Here is a 21,847-nt window from a genome sequence, read left to right as displayed (position 1 = left end):
CAGTGTAATTTTTCTTTAAGAAATGAAATGACTCAGTCTTTTTGTCACTGCAATAAAGTGGGGGGGATGGTGATAGCAAATTTAATTAACACTTATAAACTTGATTGCAGTAACCTGGTATTGATGAGATTAATGCTGTGAAGTTTTTTTATGACCCATCAAAATGCAGCTAAGAAGCTTGTTTTAATGACTGAGAATTTAGTTTTGTCTCAATGGTGTGATTTTTTTTTAGATGGGAATCAGATGTTAAGCTTTAAGAGATGGCACAAATTCAAAGGTAAATAGGTGTTCCCTATCAGCTTTGAACCTAAAGAATTACAGATTAGCCTTTTATTTGTGTGTAATGTAAAAAGACGAAACAAAAAATAATTTAAAATGAAAAGATCCAACAGATTATTTATAATTCATGTTACTATTTGCTGTTTCTTAAACTTCAAAATGGAATTAATACCATAATTTCTTGATTATTTTCATAACTACACATTTTTACATCTTCGTTGTGTTTTCTCCTTCACTGCTCAGCTGCTTTGCTTTCCTTGCAGATTTTTCCACTAAGGAACAGTTTGGGACCTCTCTTATTATTTAACTTGTACGAGCTGAAGGAGGAGCAATGTAAAAGGGTCCAAGGACAAATTTACTTAAAATCTTTCCTCTTTTCAAATTTGTCTTACAAGCTCTTTCTCTTTTTTGCTTCATTCTCTAGGATTAAAAGAAAGTCTCTTTTGTTATTTGTTAGCCTTTTAAGGTCATCTTTCCTTAACTCAAACAAGTATTTGAGAATGATTACATGTATGGATAAAGTCAAAAGCTACTCTTTGGGAGACAAGACTTTATAGTAAAAATCAATATATAATGCTTTTTGGTGTGAGTGATTTATCTAGCTCAGATTTCAGGTTACACGTAACAATATTCCTTCTAGGAAAATAGTACTCACCTATACAAATGGGTCTGATAATTTGATATGCAAGGAAGTATTATGTAAATGAGACCTTTTTGGTTGAATCTATTTTTCCCCAATTAGAAATAACTAATAACATTTAGCATGAAGTATATAACATTTTAATTTTTGCTTTCTGAATATAACAAATTTATAGTTAAATATCGGGTTTATAATATTAAAAATGGGGTATCAATCTCATGTGCCTAGCAGGTGATGACGTGGGAAGATGGTCAACTAGATCAAATAAGTACTACATGAAGGTAGTCTATTTTAAGAAATTAAAAACCATTCTGCCTGTCAGACAAAATATATGCTGAAGGATAACTGTTTTGTAATCCATGATCTGAGTTTTCTTGGAGGTCTGTAATATATAAAATAATGAAATTATAAAATAATAAACACCTTGGCTTTATTTTGAAGTAATCATTATTTTAAAATTAAAAGATAAGCATTCGGAAGTAATAAAACAAGGTATCATGAAACTTAGTTATTATAAATTCCATCTATATTTAAAGTATTGGAAAATACCTTAATGGTAGTTTATTTTTTTCCTAACAAGTGTCATTTTCTTGATTATAGGTTTATTTCTATTTTTATTATTTTTAAACTAGAGGCCCAGTGCATGAAATTCATGCACGGATAGGGCCCCTAGGCCTGGCCAGTGATCAGGGCCGATCTGTGGGGAGACCAGCAGGGTGATCAGGGAGGCCCCCGCTGGCACCCACCTTGGCTGGCCGGGCCTGCAGGCTGGGGCAGCTCCTGTGTTGAGCATCTTCCCCCTGGTGGTCAGTGTGCGTCATAGTGACCAGTCATTCCACAGGTCGTTCCGCTGTTTGGTCGATTTGCATATTAGGCTGTTATTATATAGGCTAGTCCATATGGTTATAAACAACATTTGTTAGCTTCTGTTCTTTCATAAAACTTCACGTAAAAAATCATTTCAGCTGTAACCTAAAATGGAAGTCTTTAAAAAATGGCAGATGTTAACTTAAAAGCAGATATACTAATTTAGTTTTTGCTGTATAATGATAATCTAATGGAAATTTCATAAATTTTCCTTTGTCCTAACTCAAAAAGTATGTTGGATTTCTGAAATATGTGTTAAGCCAAGAATTTTATCCATATGTTTACAATTTGTATAAAGCAAAAAGGAGTGTGTATACTAACTATAGCGAGCAATATAGCTTTGTTCATATTATCTGTTTGCCAGAAGAATAAAAGATGAATTAATTTTTTTAAATGTCCAATTACTATGTTGTACACCTGAAATTAATATAGTATTACACATGTCAACTGTAATTTTAAAATAAAGTATTTAAAAAGTGTGTTTTTTTCACAAGTGGTGCTAATAAAGTTTTTTCCCAATTCTTCTTTTTTATAGGATGGTTAACAAGTGCACTAACATAGTATGAACATATGAACTTTTATAGACAGCACTAGCGGTCCAAAATCCCAACTCATCCCCTCTTTCCAAAGACGAAGAATCTTGCCCCTTAACTATTATCCTAACTTCTGATACCACTGACAAGACCCACCTCTTTAAAAATATTATGTAAATAAAATCATACAATACATATTCTTTTTATCTGGCTTTTTTTACTCAGCATTATGTTTCAGAGACACATCCATACTATAGGATTCATTCATTTTAACTGCTGTAGGGCCGAGGTTGCTGAACACATTTGCTCATTTATACATTACCTATGGCTGCTTCCTCAATATAACAGCAAAGTTGAGACCATATAGACCCAAAAACCTAAGACTTACTTAGCTGGTCCTTTACAGGAAAAGTAAACCAAAATCTGCTACAGAGCATTAATTCTCAAACTTGAATGTGCAGCCCTGGCTGAGTAGCTCAATTCGTTAGAGCATCATCCTGATACACCAAGGTTGTGGGCAGGTTTAATCCCTTGTCAGGGCACATACAGGAAACAACCAATGAATGCATAAAGTGGAACAACAAACTGATGCCTCTCTCTCTCTCTCTTCCCCCCCACTTCCCTCCCTTCCTTTTTCTTTCTAACAATCTATATATACAAAACCCTAATATGCAAATAGACCGAATGGCAGGACAACCAAAAAACCGAACAACCAGTCGCTACGACGTGGCTGACAAGCAGGGGTCAGCAGCAGGCGGCAAAGCACACAACATGGCGGACGTCAGCCGCAGTGGGATGGTTTAAGAGGTGAAAGGGGGTGCCAGACCAAGATGGGGCACCGGTCGCTGTCATTGGAGCAAGCCTCTGGTGGTTACTAAAAATTCTTTGTTCCCGCGTGCTGCGGTCCCGCCCAGCACTTGCACCTGCTGCCGGCACGGGAGCCACTGCTCCCACCCACTGCCGGTGCCCAGCGCTGGCCCCAATCACTTGACACCATCAGCGGGTGCGAGCAGCAGCTGCCGGCCCCGATCGCCCCTCAGGGCTTCTCCAACTCCCCCTGCTCCTGAGGGGCAATCAAGGCCGGCAGCCACCTCTTGCACCCGCTGCCAGCGATGGCCCCACTCGCACCCGCTGCCAGCACCAGTGCCACCACTCACACCCGATAATGGCTTTAGCCCCGCTCACACCTGCTGCTGGCCCCGGCCCCAGTCGCTCGCACTGTCAGCAAATGCAAGCAGGGCTGATGCGGTCAAGTGCGTGGGAGTGGTGGCAGTGGGAACGGCACTGCGGGCAGACAGGGGGCCGCGAGGGGCCAGGCAGGGGCACGTAGGATGGGCCGAGACCACGGCCCACAGTTCTCAGTTCTTTCCAAGGTGCACGAATTCGTGCACTGGGCCCCTAGTCCATTAATAAATAAATAAAAAACTTTAATGTACAACAGAATCACGTGGAGAGCTTATTAAAACCAGACTGCTGCCCTAGCTGGTTTTGCTCAGTGGACAGAGCTTAGGCCTGAGGACTGAAGTGTCGCAGGTTGATCAGGGCACATGCAGGAGGCATCTAATCTGTTTTTCTTTCCCTCTGTCTCTCCTCCTCCCTTCCACTCTCTCTAAAAATCAATGGAAAAATATCCTCGGGAAAGGATTAACGAAAATATACAATAAAACACAGACTGCTGGGACCCATGCCCAGAATTTCTGAAGTAGGTAGAGGGAGGAGTCCAATAGTTGCATTTCTAACAAGTTCCTTGGAAATGCTGATGCTACCAGTAGGATTAAGGGAAGAACAAAACTTTTGAGAACCAATGCTGTAGAATATTTACATGCAATTTATTCCCCCATTGCACTGTCGATAGGCATTACAGATACTCCCAATTTTTGGTCATTAAAAATGCTATTTTGAATATTTCTGTACAAAACCTTCGGTGTGCATTTATATGCATTCTAAGCGTAAAAACACAGGCTTATAAACTACACCAGTATAACTTTAGCAGATAGTGCCAAAAAACTTTCTAAAGTAGTTGTACCAATTTATGCACCCACCTCCAGTACAGGGGACTTCCTCATGCACAGTACTTATCTAATACTTGTATTATTAGTCTTTTTCATTTTAATCATTCTGGTGAATGCCAACGGGTATCTCATTGTGGTTTTAATTTTTATTTCCCTGATGACTAATAAAGTATGAAATCTTTTCCATGTTCACTGCTCAGTTGGGTGTCATCACATGCCTATACTCCTCTATAATAAAAGCCTAATATGCTAAGTGTCCGGTTGACCATTTGGCCATTCAACCAATCAAAGTGTAATATACTAATGGTATGCTAAGGTCGCTCAACTGCTTGCTATGATGTGCATTGACCATCAGGGGCAGACAGTCGACCGGTTGACCAGTCACTATGATGTGCACTTACCATCAGGGGGCAAACACTCCAACTGGTAGGTTAGCTTGCTGCTGGAGTCCAGCCGATCGGGACTGAGCAAGATGGGCCGGACACGCCCTGGAGCCCTCCTGCAGTCCTTCCCTGGCTGGCCAACTTCCCGTATCTCTCCTCGGCCCTGATTGTGCACCGGTAGGGTCCCTCGGCCTGACCTGCACCCTGTCGCAATCCAGGACCCCTCAGGGGATTTCAGAGAGCTGGTTTCAGCCCGATCCCGCAGGCCTCTAGTGTTTACGATAAAAACTCTGAGGAAACATTCTTCCTTATTCTCAATCTTAGAGGGAAAGTATTCAGTTTGTTTCAATTAACTATATTACCATTTTGTGAATGCCCTTTATCAGAAAGTTCCCTTCTATACCTAGTTTGCTAAGGTGTTTTTTTTAACATATATAATTTTATCAAATGCTTTTTATACTTCTATTGAGATCATCATGGGGTTTTTTTCTTCATTTTGTTAACAGATGAATTAAATTGATTGATGGTTAGATGTTAACACACACTGGAAAAGAACTCCACTTGGTTCTGATGTATTACCCTTTTATATATCTTGCTGAATTTAGTTTACTAATTTTGTCTAAAGTTTTGGAATCTATATTTACGAGTGATACTGACCTTAAATTTATTTTTTTAAATCCTCACCTGAGGATATGTTTATTGATTTTAGAGAGAGGGAGAGAGAAAAATATCGATGTGAGAGAGAAACATTGATAGGCTGCCTCTCACATGCAGCTCTGCTAGGGACTTGAACACGCAACCTAGGTATGTGCCCTGACTAGGAATTGAACCCATGACATTTTGGTGTATGGGACAACGTTCCAATAAACTTTAGCCACACAGGCCAAGGCAATTTCCACTTCTAATATCCTTTAAAGATTTGGGTATCAATGTTGTCCTGGCTCCCTAAAATACATTGAATTGTCCCTTTTTATCTATTTCACATAACTATTTATGTCAAACCAATCTTCTTTTGTGTTGGTAGAATTCACCAGTGAAGCCATCTTGGCTTACAGTGTTCTTTATAAAAATATTTTTAATTACATATTCAATTTCTTTAATAGTTATAGATACAAATTTTGTATTGCTTATATGTCAGTTCTGAAAATGGTTTTTTTCCCTATCATCTGATAAGTCTACTTAAAAACATAAAGTTGTTTTAACTATTGGAGTCTCAACTTGTGGAGGTTACCAGGGAGCTCCTCCTTGCTCTTGAATCTGTTCAGTACCTCACACTTCAAGCTGGACTCTTTCTGAATCAGCAGCCCTTTACCATAATAGAAAAGTCCATAAATAATGGGCTCATCTCTCTGGATTTCCTTCTTACAGATTTAAGCACAGTAAAATTTTACTTATTTGAAGGTATTCCAATGCCTTCAAATATACTTTGTTCAGTTTTTTCAGGTGTCCTCAAGGCAAGTTTAGTGAAAATTACCTAGTTTGACATCCATCTCCAGAAGTGGGATAGATAGAAGAAAAACTCACCAGATTATGAAATCCTCAAATAAGATCCCTGGCACTCTAAATTTTCTATTTTCAATGCCTAGCACAGTGCCTGACACAATTATTTTTCAATTTATTGATGAATCAATGACCTGGAGGACAATTCTGAGCAAGTAAAGAGAATAAGAAGAGAGCACTATTACAAATGACATACGTTGATTTGAAATATCACAGAAACCTCTTTTGTTCTGTCTCTTATTCCACATTTTCTCTACTAAAACTCTGATTCAGGACTCAATCACTCACCCACACTACTTCAACTGGCTCATATACGTGGCTCATATGTGATGTCCTTTTTTCTAGTTCACCTCTCTTCAGTCCATCTCCCATAGTTCCAATTCAAATCCTCCACTAAATATATTTCAAATGTCTCCTCATTCTCTAAAATTCTAATCTTCTCTTCATGATATATAAGGCTCACAACTATCTGAACTTAGGCTATTTCATCAAACTTACCTTTCTTCCTGCCTGCATTCTTTATTTTATACCCTATATTTTAGCTACATTGATTCAGTTCATCAAAAGTGCTATGTCATTTTATATCAAAGTTTTAAGGAATTGTTACCTTTGTTTAAAGTATCTTTTTCCCATTGACAATCTGGTAAACTCAACCTTCCATTCAAAACTATGTTCCAGAATCATCCCTGGGAAATCTTTGCAGACTTTCAGGAAGTTCTAATCAACTTCATTCTTTATATCACTACTTTACCTTGTATCTAACTATAGCATTTACTATCCTACATGACAATTACTACATCCTGTGTGCCTCTGTACTAGTTTTAAACAAAATGTAAAGGTGAACATTCGTAATCAAGATTTTCAAGATGTTTTCTCCCAAAGAATATTTTATACTTTTCTATTTCTATCTCCATTTAAAATTTTTTTATCTACTTAACTGATTTATATTCAATAGAATTTAACAAATAATCACTGGGTACCCATCTCATACCAGGAAACACTGATAAATATAATCCCAGCAAATCCATTTTAAGAGAAAAACTTGAGGAGAGAAAGAATAAAATAGATGAGATGGCAAATAGATGTAAGGTTTCTAAACTTTCCAGAAGTAACATTGAAACACAATTACATTACATCACAAATTACAGAAGAGAATACTGAGACTTGAAAGAAAATAGAGATATGCCTTAGAATCTGTGTCTTCTGATCCATAGTTCCAACACATTACCCAAACTTATGATATTCAGAGTAGCAAATCAATGAGAATCACCCACCCCCAAGTAGTTATGAACACATTTTCCATGAACTCTAAGGTTTTCTTTTTATAGATGTTTTTAGGTAAGGCATTTCTTGTGACTTCTCCATGTCTAATCTAGACTTCTATAGAAAAGGTAAGAATAATTTCAGTTCACAATAACAGAATAAATGTCTTCTTCAAAAACAATTTAACCAGTCTTCTGGTTGTTTCCTCTTTTTAAACAGATATGTATTTTTTTATTGCTTGCAGAGAGGAAGGGAGAGAGAGAGAGAGAGAAACATCAATGATGAGAGAGATGCCTCCTGCATCTCTCTGAGATTAATCAGATGCCTCCTGCATGCCCCACACTGGGGATCCAGTTCACAACCCGGGCATGTTCCCTGACCAGGAATTGAACCATAACCTCCTGGTTCATAGGTCGATACTCAACCAATGAGCCACGCCAGCCAGCACCAGTCTTCTGTTTAATGATCCACAGAGCAAGTGGTGCTTTGCTTTTTAAAGTACAGAACACATCAACTAAATGCAATCATTTGCTCCCCCAACACATATACCCATTTGCAAGAGATAAAAATACTAATTTGGCATGATCTAGTTAAAAGAACACTGGACTGTTAAAAGACCAATCCCAGCTCAGCTTCTGATTAAAAGCAAAAATTATGGAACCAGAGTCTTAAGGATTGAATACTTGCTTTAGGCATCACCTGTAAAACTAGAATAAAAATATTAGGACCTGCTTAAGAAAGAGCAGGCACTACATAATGCTAGCTACTATTATAGCAAACAATACTATCTTTTTTTGTTCTTGTTGTTAATACTCACCTGAGGATATCTATTTTTTCCATTGATTTTTAGAGAGAGTAGAAGGGGTGGAGGGGAGAAAGAGACAGAGGCAGAGAAAGAGAGAGAGAGAGAGAGAGAGAGAGAGAGAGAGAGAGAGAGAGAGAGAGAGAGAGAGAGAGAGAGAGAGAGAGAGAGAGAGAGAGAGAGACCCCGCTGTGAAAGAGCACATTGATTGGTTGTGTACGTGCCCTTGACTGGGAATCAAACCCACCAACCTTCAGTGTGCAGGCCGGCACTCTAACCACTGAGAAACATCAGCCAGGGTGTAATAATTATACCATCTTTAAAAAGATATATTTATTGTTAAGATTATTATAGATGTACCTCTTTTCCCCTCAATGCCCCCCTCCACGCATGGTTCCCGCCAAGCCCCAGGCCTTTGCCACCCTATTGTCTGTGTCTATAGGTAATGCATATATTCATATAAGACCTTTGTTTAATCTCTTCCCGCCCCCCTCCTTCCCCCCTTACTTCTGAGCATCATCAGTTTGTTCCATTTCCATGCCTCTGATTCTATTTTATTCACCAGTTTATTCTGTTCATTAGATTTTTTTATTCATTTGATTTTTATATTCAACTAGAGGCCCAGTGCATGAAAATTCATGCATTGGAGTGGGGGTCCCTCAGCCTGGCCTGCCCCCTCTCACAGTCTGGGAGCCCTCAGGGGCTATCAGGGGAAGGCAACGCCCCCATCACACCTCTGCTGCTGCCACTGTCGGCAGTGCAAGCCTCTGCCGGCCCTGGTTACATGAGCCTCGGGCTCCCTGGGTGGCTAGGCAACTGTCATCCGAGGCTTGCCTGCACCTTGGGATGGCCCTGGGTAGCTGGGGGGCTGAGGGGACTGGGAGACTCCAGAGGCAGGCACGCGGAGCGGCCGGACCTGCCTGGTGGCGAGCCTGGCAATGCCGTGCGCCTGCCGCCCCGGGCGGGGCTGAGGGGACTGGTCACCGCCATCTTGTGGCTGTGGGCGCCACCATCTTTGAGGGCGTGACAATAAATTAGCATATCCCCTCCTTATTGGCTGTGGGCACCGCCATCTTTGTGAGAGCGTGACGGTCAGTTAGCATATTTCCTCTTTATTAGACAGGATTGTAGATAGGTATGTATTTTGCCATTTTGTTGTTCATATTTTTGAACCTTCTATTTTACTTCTTCTTCCTCTTCTTAAAGAATACCCTTCAACATTTCATATAATACAGGTTTGGTGGTGATGAACTCCTTTAGCTTTTTCTTGTCTGTGAAGCTCTTTATCTGACCTTCAATTCTAAATGATAGCTTTGCTGGGTAGAGTAATCTTGGTTGTAGGTTCTTGTTATCCACCACTTTGAATATTTCCTGCCACTCCCGTCTGGCCTGCATGGTTCAGCTGATAGTCGCATGGGCATTCCCTTGTATGTAACTAACTGCTTTTCTCTTGCTGCTTTTAAGATTCTATCTTTGTCTTTTGCCCTTGGCATTTTAATTATGATATGGTCCTCTTTGGGTTCCTCTTATTTGAGACTCTCTGCGCTTCCTGGACTTGTAAGTCTATTTCTTTCACCAACTAGGGGAAGTTTTCAATATCTTGCTCTCTCTCTTCTGGCACCCCCATAATGTGAATGCTGGTAAGCTTGAAGTTGTCCCAGAGGCTCCTTACACTATCTTCATGTTTTTGGATTCTTTTTTCTTTTGCTCTTCTGGTTGGGTGTTTCTTGCTTCCTCATATTTCAAATTGTTGATTTGATTCTCAGAATCCTCTACTCTTGTGTTGAATTTCTGTATATTATTCTTTATTTCAATCAGTGTATGCTTAATTTCTGACTGGTCCTTTTCCATTTTTCTGGAGATTTCTAGAAGATTCTTTAGTAACCTTATAACTGTGGTTTTGAACTCTATATCCAATAGTTTGCTTTCTTCCATTTCTCTCATTTGTGACATGTTTCTTTGTCTCTGCATTTTGGCTGCTTCCCTGTGTTTGTTTCTATGTATTGGGTAGCTGCTATGTCTCCTTGAGTTGGTAGAGTGGCCTTATGTAGTAGGTGTCCTATAGGGCCCAGTGGCTCAGCTTCCCCAGTCACCTGAGCTGGGAGCTCTAGGTGCACCCCTTTGTGGGCTGTGAGCACAGTCTTGTTGTAGTTGAGACTTGATTGCTGTTGTTGTCACTTGGAGGAACTGACCTCCAGGCCAACTGGCTGTGAAGAAAAGCTGCAACTACAGTGGGAGAGCTGCTGTGCAGTAGACTTGCTTCAATGGGGCTTTGGTGCTCACTGAGTCTGCCCCTTGAATGTATCACTTATGGATGTGAAGAGTTGTAATCTGGTATGCTCTCACACTGACCACTGGGTAGTACCCTCGCTCTTGGGACTCCAGGGAGGTGCAAAGTCAGTCATTGCCTGGGGCCACCCAGCAGGAGCTACAGAGAGATCTGCAGATTCCTTCTCTTTGTATTGGGTTTGGAAATGCCCAGATGAGGCCCAGCTATGAAGTAAGGCAGGCTGGTGCTGGTGCTGGTGCCAGGTCTTGGGCCTTTTATTGATAGGTTTGGGGCTCCCTGACTCAGCTGCAGTTTGTTTGAGAGATTTTAGCCTGAGCAAAAACAGACCATTCATAGCCACTGCACACAGCTTGGATAGGGTTATAAATTGGATGAGGCGGGGTCTTAGTGAATCACCAGGGTGGAGCAAACAAAAATGGCTACCAGTCAGCCTTGGGACAGGGGAGGTCCCAGCATAAGAACAATGATCCCTGCGAACACCTCAATCTGGGATAAAGCCACCCCCAAGTTCCTGCCCCATGCCAGACAATCCAGTTCCTCCTCATATGTGTTTGTGTCCCCCAAAGCCTCTCCCTGGAACTCATAGGAAGCAGGACGCGGTAAGTTCAGTTCGTAGTGCTAGACTTTTAAGAGGAACAGCTGGGTCTCCAGCAGCCTCTGTGTCACTGAGCCCCAATCTGCACTGGCTTTTACAGCCGAAGTTCTTACTGCCCACAGGGATTTCTTTTCCCAGCTCTGGGACCCTGGGCTGGGGTTTTGGTGTGGGCCTGGGACCCCTTGCTCCTCTGGGCAGCCTCTACAGATTAAAAAAGTGGCACACCTGGGTGCCAGACCAGCCCATTCCAAGCCTCTGCACCTCCTACCGGTCTCAGTGTGCTTTCTTCTTTACTTCTCTAGTTGTAGGACTTCCATTCAGCCAGCAGCGGTTCTGGATGATGGTTATTCTGTATCTTAGTTGTAATTTTGATGTGGTTGTGGGAGGTGGCGAGTGCAGGCGTTTACTACACTGACATCTTATTGTCAGTCAATACTATCTTTTAATAGCTCTATTGACTAGTCTAGCTAAAAAGTCATGTGTTTAAGAACTTCAAGCATTCAAAATAACCAGACCAATGTTGCTTGTGCAACTGTTAATCAGTCCTTATAACCTTTTAAGCAAAATAGAAGTTGGACAGAGGTCAACAAACCCTATGATAAAAGATTTTTTTTTCTGTTTTATAGACCTGTTGTGGTCTTTCTGTTCATTTCATTATTTTAAATTATTAATTTGAGAGAGGAAAGAAGGAAGGGAGAAACAGAGAGGGAGAGGAAGAGTGGGAGAGAGAAAGAGAGAAATAGAGAGTGAGAGGATGAACTCAAAACCTTGGTGTACCGGGATGATACAATCTAACCAACTGAGCTACCCAGCCAGGGGTGTTCATTTCATTTCTTCACCATTCCCTTAAGTCAAATATAAATTCTGCTTCTGCCTATGTCCTCATACATAAACTGGAAAAAAAAAAGCTACAATCTCAACTTGTTACTGACCTCAAACTTGGCTTGAAGGAAGATCCCACATATTCTTTGACCTTGCATTTAACCTAAGAATTCTTATGGAAATTGATGGCTCACTCTTCCTACATTAAGTCAATATTCGTTTCTCAAAGGATATATCTAGTTACCCATTTTTTTTCTCTCTATATTGTCCTGTTTCCTATATCCACACTATGAGTTGATTCGAGATTCCATTAATAAGCTCCTATATCCCATTCTAGAACTAAGAGACCAAAGCAATCAAACAAGCATACTTAGCATGTGACCAAGCCCATGTAACTAATTAAAAATCAATAACAGGAAAACCAAGATGGCGGCATAGGTAAACACCTAAACTGCTGCCTCGCACAATTTCAAAACTACAACTAAGAGACAAAACAAACATCAACCAGAACCACAGGAAGGCTGGCTGAGTGGAAATTCTACAACTAGAAGGAAAGAGAAAGGCACACTGAGACTCAGAGAAGCTACAGGAGGCAGAGGTACTGAGACGCACGCGGAGAGGACTGGCAACTGAGTGCGCGGCTGGCTTTCTCAAGCGGGAGGGAGACAAAAGATCTCAACTGCGCTGAACTCAGTTCCGGGCGAGACTCTGGGGACCCAGACTCATACGGGGTGAAACTGGACTGTCAGGAAAGAGAAAAGCACACTGAGACTCAGAGGAACTGTGGAAGGCAGAGGTACCAAGGCGCTTGCGTGGAGAGGGCGGGCAACGGAGTACACGGCTGGCTTTCTCAAGCGGGAGGGAGACAAAAGCTCCCGACTGCACTGAACTGCAGTTCTGGGTAAGACTCTGGGAACCCAGACTCATTCAGGGAGAAACTAGACTGTCTGGCAGCGGGCGGAACTCGAGGGCGGCTTTCTCTCAGAGGTGCTTGCAGCAATTACCACGGGACACTGAGACACAGGGGCCTATTAGGGCAGGGCTGACGGGAAACCAATGCTGTCTGCTCCGCCCTGAGACTCCGCCCCATCTAAGCTGAGCACAGAGGCTTTTGCAAATCTTCTCTCATAAGGGTGTCTCCAGCACAGAGTTCTCCCAGCATAGACACAGCTGATCCTTACAGCCAATTGGCCTGGAGGTCAATTCCTCCCAGTGATACCAATAACAATCAAGGCTTAACTACAACAAGACTGTGCACACAGCCCACAAATGGGTGCACCAAGAGTGTCCACCTCGGGTAACTGGGAAAGCTGAGCCACTGGGCCGTATAGGACACCTAGCACACAAAGCCACTCTATCAACTCAGGGAAGCAGCCAAAATGCGGAGACAAAGAAACAGATCACAAATGAAAGAAATGGAGGAAAGCAAACGACTGGATATAGAGTTCAAAACCACGGTTATAAGGTTTTTCAAGAATTTTCTAGAAAAGGCCAATAAATTTAGCGAGACCCTCGAGGATATGAAAAAGGACCAACTAGAAATTAAGCATACACTGACTGAAATAAAAAAATATTATACAGAGATCTAATAGCAGACTAGAGGATCGCAAGAATCAAGTCAAAGATTTGAAATACAAAGAAGCAAGAAAACACTCAACGAGAAAAGAAAAAAGAATCCAAAAATATGAAGATAGTGTAAGGAGCCTCTGGGACAACTTCAAGCATACCAACATCAGAATTATGGGGGTGGCAGAAGAAGAGAGAGAGCAAGATACTGAAAACCTATTTAAAGAAATAATGACAGAAAACTTCCCCTACCTGGTGAAAGAAATAGACTTACGAGTCCAGGAAGCACAGAGAACCCCAAACAAAAGGAATCCAAAGAGGACCACACCAAGACACATCATAATTAAAATGCCAAGAGCAAAAGACAAAGAGAGAATATTAAAAGCAGCAAGAGAAAAAGTTAGTTACCTACAAGGGAGCACCCATCCAACTGTCAGCTGATTTCTCAACAGAAACTATGCAGGCCAGACGGGAGTGGCAAGAAATATTCAAAGTGATGAATAGCAAGAACCTACAACCAAGATTACTCTACCCAGCAAAGCTATCATTCAGAATCGAAGGTCAGATAAAGAGCTTCACAGATAAGAAAAAGCTAAAGGAGTTCATCACCACCAATCCAGTATTATATGAAATGCTGAAAGGTATTCTTTAAGAAGAGCAAGAAGAAGAAAAAGGTAAAGATAAAAATTATGAACAACAAATACATATCTATCAACAAGTGAATCTAAAAATCAAGTGAATAAAAAAATCTGATGAACAGAATAAACTGGTGAATATAATAGAATCAGGGGCATGGAAAGGGAGTGGACTGACAATTCTCAGGGGGAAAAGGGTGTGGGAGGTGCGGGAAGAGACTGGACAAAAATCGTACACCTATTGATGAGGACAGTGGGGCGGGGTAAGGGCAGAGGGTGGGGTGGGAACTGGGTGTAGGGGAGCTATGGGGGAAAAAAAGAGGAACAATTGTAATAATCTGAACAATAAAGATTTATTAAATTTTAAAAGAAGAAAAAAGAAAAAAAATCAGTAACAGATAGAAACTCAAAAGAAACCCACCCAATTTTCATTCAAAAGTGCACTCAAACACATATTACTGAATCTACTTGGGTCCTATTAAAAAACAACAAAACCCTGCATAATATATCTTAAAACCTATGGTCTGACATGTTATTTGCTTACATTAATATGAAGACTACAGTATCTGTATTGAAATATAAGATTTAAAATGCTTATCATGGCCCAGCCATCGTGGCTCAGTGGTTGAGTATTAACCTATGAACCAGGAGGTCACAGTTTGATTTCGTTTGATTCCTACTCAGGGCACATGCCCTCAGGTGGCAGGATCCATCCCCAGTGTGGGGCCTAAAGGAGGCAGCCAATCAATGATTCTCTCTCATCTTTGGTATGTTTCTCTCTCTCTTTCTTTCTTTCTTTCTTTCTTTCTTTCTTTCTTTCTTTCTTTCTTTCTTTCTTTCTTTCTTTCTTTCTCTCCTCTCTCTCTCTCTCTTCCTCTCTGAAATCAATAAAAATATTTTTAAATGCTTATCATGACTATGACTCAAAAATTTATGTGTGTGTTTGTAAAGGTGGGAAATGAAGGAGTGGCGGGGGGGGGGGGGGGGGGGGGCCAGCATACATGCACTTAGGTACTCACCTGCTCCAGTTTAAAGATGTGCTGATTAAAGTAGTGTTGTAAACGTTCATTAGCAAAATTAATGCAGAACTGTTCAAAGCTATTATTTTCATAATCTTCAAAGCCAAAAATATCAAGAACACCAATTGACAAAGTCTACAAAGCAGGAAAAAAAATTATGGTTGAAAAAATGATGCTCAAATTTATTTCATAAATAGTATTTATAGTAAGAAACAAATGCTCAAAGTTCTTTTTCAGCATTGGAGAGTAGGTTTTGGGGGCCAACGTTTAACCACATTATACCACAAATAAAAAGCATTTTAGTTCTCTTTAGTTTCATCTTTTTCTTTTTATCCTAATTATTTTTTTATTATCCAAAATGTTAAACAACGTAACCCACTGATTACTCTACAGAAATGTACAAAGCTGGGACACTGGCCAGTTATCTCAACCTCAGAAATTCCTCAATTCCAAGCAACAAGGGAATGGAGATAACAGGCTATGGGAATTCAAAACGTTACTTCAGTACTACTAGGTCACTACTGGCTATGTCTTGTTTTCATACCAAGAGGCCCGTGCAATTTTTCCTACTTTGACTTCCATATTCCAGTAGAATCCTGCTTTAAAAACCAAGCTAACAAGGATGTTTAATCAGCCTTGTGCAAGCTAGAAATAAAACTGAATATCAGAATATGTGCTTTCTTGAAGTTAAAAATTTTTATCAAAAAAAAAAAAAAATTGTAGCCCTAGCCGGTTTGGCTCAGTGGACAGAGCGTCAGCCTGCAGACTGAAAGGTCCCGGGTTCAATTCCGGTCAAGGGCACGTACCTCAGTTGCAGGCTCCCGGCCCTGGTCAGGGACATGGTCCCTGGTCAGGAGCATGCGGGAGGCAACCAATCAATGATGTGTCAACCAATCTCATCGATGTTTCTCTCTGTCTCTCCCTCTCCCTTCCACTCTATCTAAAAGTCAATGGGAAAAATATCCTCGGGTGAGGATTAAAAAAAAATGTACAAGGATTATAATGTTAAATAGTTCTAAAAGGATTACAACAAAACACAACAATATATTCTTCATCCTCAATTTCTGCACCCTAATATCAACAACTCTCAAATCATTGAGCTGTTTGGTATGGAATAGTATAGTATAGTATAGTATAGTATAGTACAGTATACAAGTGCTTATTTTTCTATTTCTTGATATTTCACTTGTAGAAATTATCTTCTAACTACTTACTACTGATGATAGGGATTTAACTCTAATACTCCCATACCAACATTCTTCTCACCACTCCACCTCACTCTTGAAATACAGTTGTATTGACAACTTTGGTTAAATGAAAATAATTTTTCTCCACCAGTGCTAAGAGAGATACTAGGCAAAATGATGTAATGAGTGATAGTGAGAGATATTTTTAACATTTACATTAAGAGTATTTTGTTTTCCATAAGTACCTAAATCAATAAAATTCAGATCTACTTCCTACTGTCCCATCCACCCCCCCAAAATAAAAGTATTTTGTTTGATTAATTCTGTTGACTAAATTCTAAGCCCTTATGAAAATAATGACCTTCAAAAATAAGTTAATTTGTCAAATTAGATTACAATTAAAACTAATATTCAGTGGGCTCACATAAAGCATAAAAAGTTCATATAAAAGCAATTTTACATTTAAAATAATCAAATTAAGTAATAAAGATGACATTTCTTTTTTTTTTTCCCTGTGTCCCAGAGCTTAAGGATAGAACCTGCAGACTGGAAGCCACCGGCGCCAAAGACATGACCCCAAGGGGGCTGGCGCCCTGTCCTTCTGCCTCAGTACATTACAGGGACAGGGACAACACACCTGATCTCCCCCAGAAAGAGGATTAAAGATGACATTTCTAATCAGCCTGAAAAGGTAAACTATTCATTCCATAAAAGTTGTTAGAAAATGAATTTGAAATTATTAAAATTAAATATCTAAAATCTACCTTATTAAAAGTAAATTCCAATTGGAAAAAAAGGTCTGAATATAAAAAACTATATTCTAAATGTATGAGAATAAATATTTTATAATTTGGGCTGGAAGAGGACTTCCAATGTAACATAAATAAATAAGGTCCAGGACAATAAAAGAAAAGAATGACAGAACTACACAAAAATTTAAAACATAAAGACTTCAAAAAACACAACATAAACAAATCTCTAAAGAGAAAATGTTTGCAATGTACGTCAAACTAAAAGTCTCTGCAATATCCACAATGACTCCTAAAAAGGAATAACAAAAAGATAAAATGAACAACAAAAATAGGAAAAATATATAAAGAAATAAAGAAAAGAAATAGAACAGAGAAAATATGAGATGCTCAACTTTCATCTATCATTAAAAACATTGGTAACAAATGGACTAATCTTCCTTGTCAGATTAACCTAATGAAAATTCTGAGAATATCCAATGTGACTAAAGGTGTAGCAGGGAAATGGGCACTTTTATGCACTACTGGTGGAAGTGCAGTTTTTTTTGAAAAGCAATTTAGCAGCATCTACCAAAATGTTAAACATATATATCCTTGAATCCAGCAATTCGTTTTGAGGATTTTGTCCTAGAGAAATGTATGCAAAGAATATTTGTTACATTATTATTTAACAATAAAAAATTTAATATATTTTTAATGGGGGAATTTATAGTACACATCCAAAGTATATATTACAAAGTTGATAAAAATGAGGTACACATTGGTACAGAGAACAGACTGACAGCTGTAAGAGGGTGGGGGGTTTAGGGGCCAGGTTAAAAAGGTGAAGGAATTAATGAAAACTATTAACCTATAAATATGACAAGTATTTAATATTTGTCATAAAAAAAAAAAAAACACCACAATTCATAGACACAGACAACACTATGGTGATTACCAAAGAAAAAGGAGGCTAGGGGCGGTAAAAGAGGGTAAAGGGGGGATAAATGGTGATGGAAGGGGACTTGATGTGTGGTGATAAACACAATAAATACACAGAGGATGTATTATAGAATTGCACACCTGAAACCTATATAATTTTATTAACCAATGTCACCATAATACATTCAATTAAAATAGAACAATGAGGTATAACTATATTTCAAGACACACTAGGTTTTCAAAAACAACACACAGAGAAGCAATACAGATTGTGTGGACAAAAAGGGGGGTTCTGTGGAAAGTAACCTCACAGGGTGATCTGCTCATAAATTCCTAACTAGGCAGTTCATTGTGGGTAGTCATGTCCCAGGCCTACAACCTCTTGGGTGAAAAGCTTTAAGCCAGCCATGTCCACTGTTCCAGTGTATCTAGGTTAACACACCTTTGAAAAACCAGAAGTAATAACCCTCGAAGGGGGTATTAACTCCCAAGAGAGCACATAATCTTAACTATTCTGTTGCCTCCTCCCACCTTTAGGTAATCTGCCTTAGTTCCCTCCTAATTTCAAATGCATAAAAGAAACTGCAAAAATATTATTCTCCGCAGTACTTGAGATCTTGCTGCTCTCCAGCATATGTCATCAGTTTGGCTCAAATTAGCTCATAGAAATCCACAACAAGTTAGGACATTTCTTACAATGACAATAGTATAATTGTATTTTTATGTTTAAAAGCAACTCTATATGCACATTTATAGGAATGTAAGTACATAAGAAAAAAGACACAGATTAACAGCTCTTCTAAACAGGATAATAAAAACAGAGATAAGGAAAAAAACAGCAGGGAATAGAGATAAAAAGATGACTCTTACATAACTTTGTCTTTTTAAGTTTAATGTATTAACCATTTTATTAAAACCGTTTTCTAGAAAAAATATATAATTTATGAATGTCTACCTTGGTATTTTGCTCCAAATCTTTACTATTCAGAAGTGCATGATTAATCCGAAAAACTATCCAGTCAAATAGGGCACTATATAAAGACTTAGCCATGGAATTCCTCACTGTCACAGCCTGAAAAAAAAAGAAAGGGTTAGGAATACAAGTGAAATTGGCAATAATCTAACTAAGATATTATAACAAAGTGTGTTTTGTTCTCACTAAATAAAAAAAGCTTACTATCATGAATTCAAAATTAAGTTTTCTCTCAATATAAATAGCTTCTAATTATAATAGGCTATAAGTTTTCTATATACATTCATTGATTTAGTCCAACTCAAAGAATCTAGGCTAAAACTGTCTGGAAAAATAAGAAAAAAATGTAGGTTATTCAGTTCAAAATAGTTTTACTGAAAATTAAGGTGTGTATATATATATATATTTCAGCTGGTAAAGACAGTACAACAGGAAGTTTACAAACAAATCAACCTTGCCATCTACAGTGGAGAAGAGTATTCCAAGGAAAGCAATAAATCTGTTAGCAAAAAGGCCATCAATTATGTGCAGAATCCCAGTCAGATTCTTAAAACATAACCCTAACACCACTACAACTACATTCCCGGTTATCTTCAGCTTGTCATCAATAGTAACTTCTACAATTTCTCCATCCCTACACAGAGGAACAATTCTTTCATTACAGAGTTATGCAATTTATTTTTCCCTCATTTCAAACTTTCCCCAGTTTATGGAAACTCTGGACTAACTGCTCAATTTTTCTATAAATCTGAAATTGTTCTAAAACACAAATTCTACTAGTTAAAGAAAATTCAACATTTTAAAAGTACTACAACCGCCCAGCCAGTATGGCTCAGTGGTTGAGCATCAACTCATGAACCAAGAGGTGACTGGTTCTAGTCCAGGTCAGGGAACATGCCTGGGTTGCGGGCTCCATCCCCAGTATGGGGTGTACAGGAGACAGCCAATTGATGATGCTTCTCTCTCATCAATGCTTCTATTTCTCTAACCTTCTCCCCTCCTCTCTCTCTCTTTTCTCTCTCTCTCTCTCTCTCCTCCTCAAAAAAAAAAAATCAATAAAAACATATTTTTTAAAAATAAAAAAAAAAGTACTACAACCTAAAGTGGGGGTACATATGTCTTAGATAATCTTAAGTCTTAGCACTTAGAATACAATCATTTATATATTTATCACCTAGGAACTTATTTTGAAGCTTGTATATTCAGGTACACATTTATATTCAGTTCTGAAGTTTAGAGGAAGTAAAGAGTAATGATTAACAGCTGGACCATCTTCCAATACCAAATTCTCTACTTATTCTAGTTGTGTGACCTTAGTCCAGTGGTTCTCAACCTTTCTAATGCCACGACCCTTTAATACAGTTCCTCATGTTGTGGTGACCCCCAACCATAAAATTATTTTCGTTGCTACTTCATAACTGTAATTTTGCTACTGTTAAGAATCGTAATGTAAATATCTGTGTTTTCCGATGGTCTCAGGCGACCCTGCTGTCGTGACTCACAGGTTGAGAACCGCTGCTGTGGAGCCTAAGACCATCGGAAAACACAGATATTTACATTACGATTCATAACAGTAGCAAAATTACAGTTATGAAGTAGCAACGAAAATAATTTTATGGTTGGGGGTCACCACAACATGAGGACTGTATTAAAGGGTCGCGGCATTAGAAAGGTTGAGAACCACTGCCTTAGTCAAATTATTTAAACTCTTAGGCTACAGCTTATACATTTGCTGTGTAGAGATCATACAGATGATGACTGAACTTCTGAATTTCAGGTAAAAAGGAAAAAAAAAGAAAGCTTCAAGTTTCTAGACAAAAAAATTTACTGCTACCTAAAAACCACTACCAAAGAGAAGACAGGTATCAAATTCTATATCTTTAACATTATCAACTTGAAAATAATTGGGAAATGTGTATAAGTTCTGAGAGAAAAAGGAACGTGGCCCTAGAATTCTATACTTATGCAAGTTATCAACAACGTATCTTTAAAATACCAATAAAACCATAGTAGAGGAGGAACCAAGATGGCGGCATAGTTAAGCAGCTAATCTGCTGCCTCACACAACAATTTCGAGGGTACAACTAAGGGACAGAGCGTCTACCCCCCAGAACCACGGGAAAGCTGGCTGAGGGGCAGATTTACAACTAGGAAGAGAAAGGAGCACAAACGCTGGGGAGCTGAGGTACGGAGGCGCGCGAATCGGGCTGGCAGCGGGAGACTGGGTGCGCGGTTTTTCTTCAACCCGCAGGGAGACAAGCTCCCGATCACTCTGAAATCCAGTTTCTGGGGACACTCGGGGGACCCAGACACCTACGGGGAGAGGCTGGACTCTCGGCCATCGGGTCAGAAAGTGAGAGTGACTTTTTTGCGGTGGTGTGCCCAGCAATCATTGTTTACTGCGCTGGAGCGTGGGGCGCAGGGACTTGGAAACGGGAAAGGCAGAGACGGCTGACACCAGCCATCGCCGTTGGCCACGCCCCAGCCTAGTGATGCCCTGAGACCCCGCCCCGCCCTGAGGCCCCGCCCCGCACATTCTACAAACCCGCCCAGGCTCCACACAGCGGCTTTTGCATATAAATGGCCTGTTCTGTGGCAGCTCAACCAAATTAACTGCAGCTCCAGTCAGACTGCTCCAAAACCGCCCAAGCATAGGAGGAGAAAACTAGTTCTTGCTGTAGCTCCTGCTGGGGGACACACAGTACACAAGGGTACAACAAGAGTGTCCACCTCAGGTAACTGGGAGGCTGACCCGTTGAACCAATAGGACACCTAGTACACAAAGCTACCCTACCAACTCAGGGAAGCAGA

The 21,847-nt window shown here is 39.8% G+C and overlaps 1 protein-coding gene and 1 non-coding gene across 2 annotated transcripts in view; both read right to left on the bottom strand.

Annotated features, from left to right (window-relative positions):
- MYO9A (myosin IXA) overlaps positions 1-21,847 on the bottom strand; it is a 321,663-nt gene that overhangs the window by 192,066 nt on the left and 107,750 nt on the right. Inside the window, exons 10-11 of the mRNA XM_008151369.3 lie at positions 19,019-19,135; positions 15,207-15,341 (exon numbers count right to left, since the gene is read on the bottom strand). Coding sequence (XP_008149591.2) covers positions 15,207-15,341; positions 19,019-19,135 — 252 coding nt within the window. The remainder of the gene's footprint in view (positions 1-15,206; positions 15,342-19,018; positions 19,136-21,847) is intronic.
- Positions 16,906-17,051, bottom strand: LOC114235100 (small nucleolar RNA SNORA57). The gene has a single exon (XR_003621284.1). It is a non-coding gene; the product is annotated as a small nucleolar RNA SNORA57 (small nucleolar RNA).

The sequence above is a fragment of the Eptesicus fuscus genome, chromosome 2 (genome assembly GCF_027574615.1).
Source record: "Eptesicus fuscus isolate TK198812 chromosome 2, DD_ASM_mEF_20220401, whole genome shotgun sequence".
Classification (NCBI taxonomy): Eukaryota; Metazoa; Chordata; class Mammalia; order Chiroptera; family Vespertilionidae; genus Eptesicus; species Eptesicus fuscus.
This window is presented reverse-complemented; position numbering and strand designations above follow the sequence as displayed.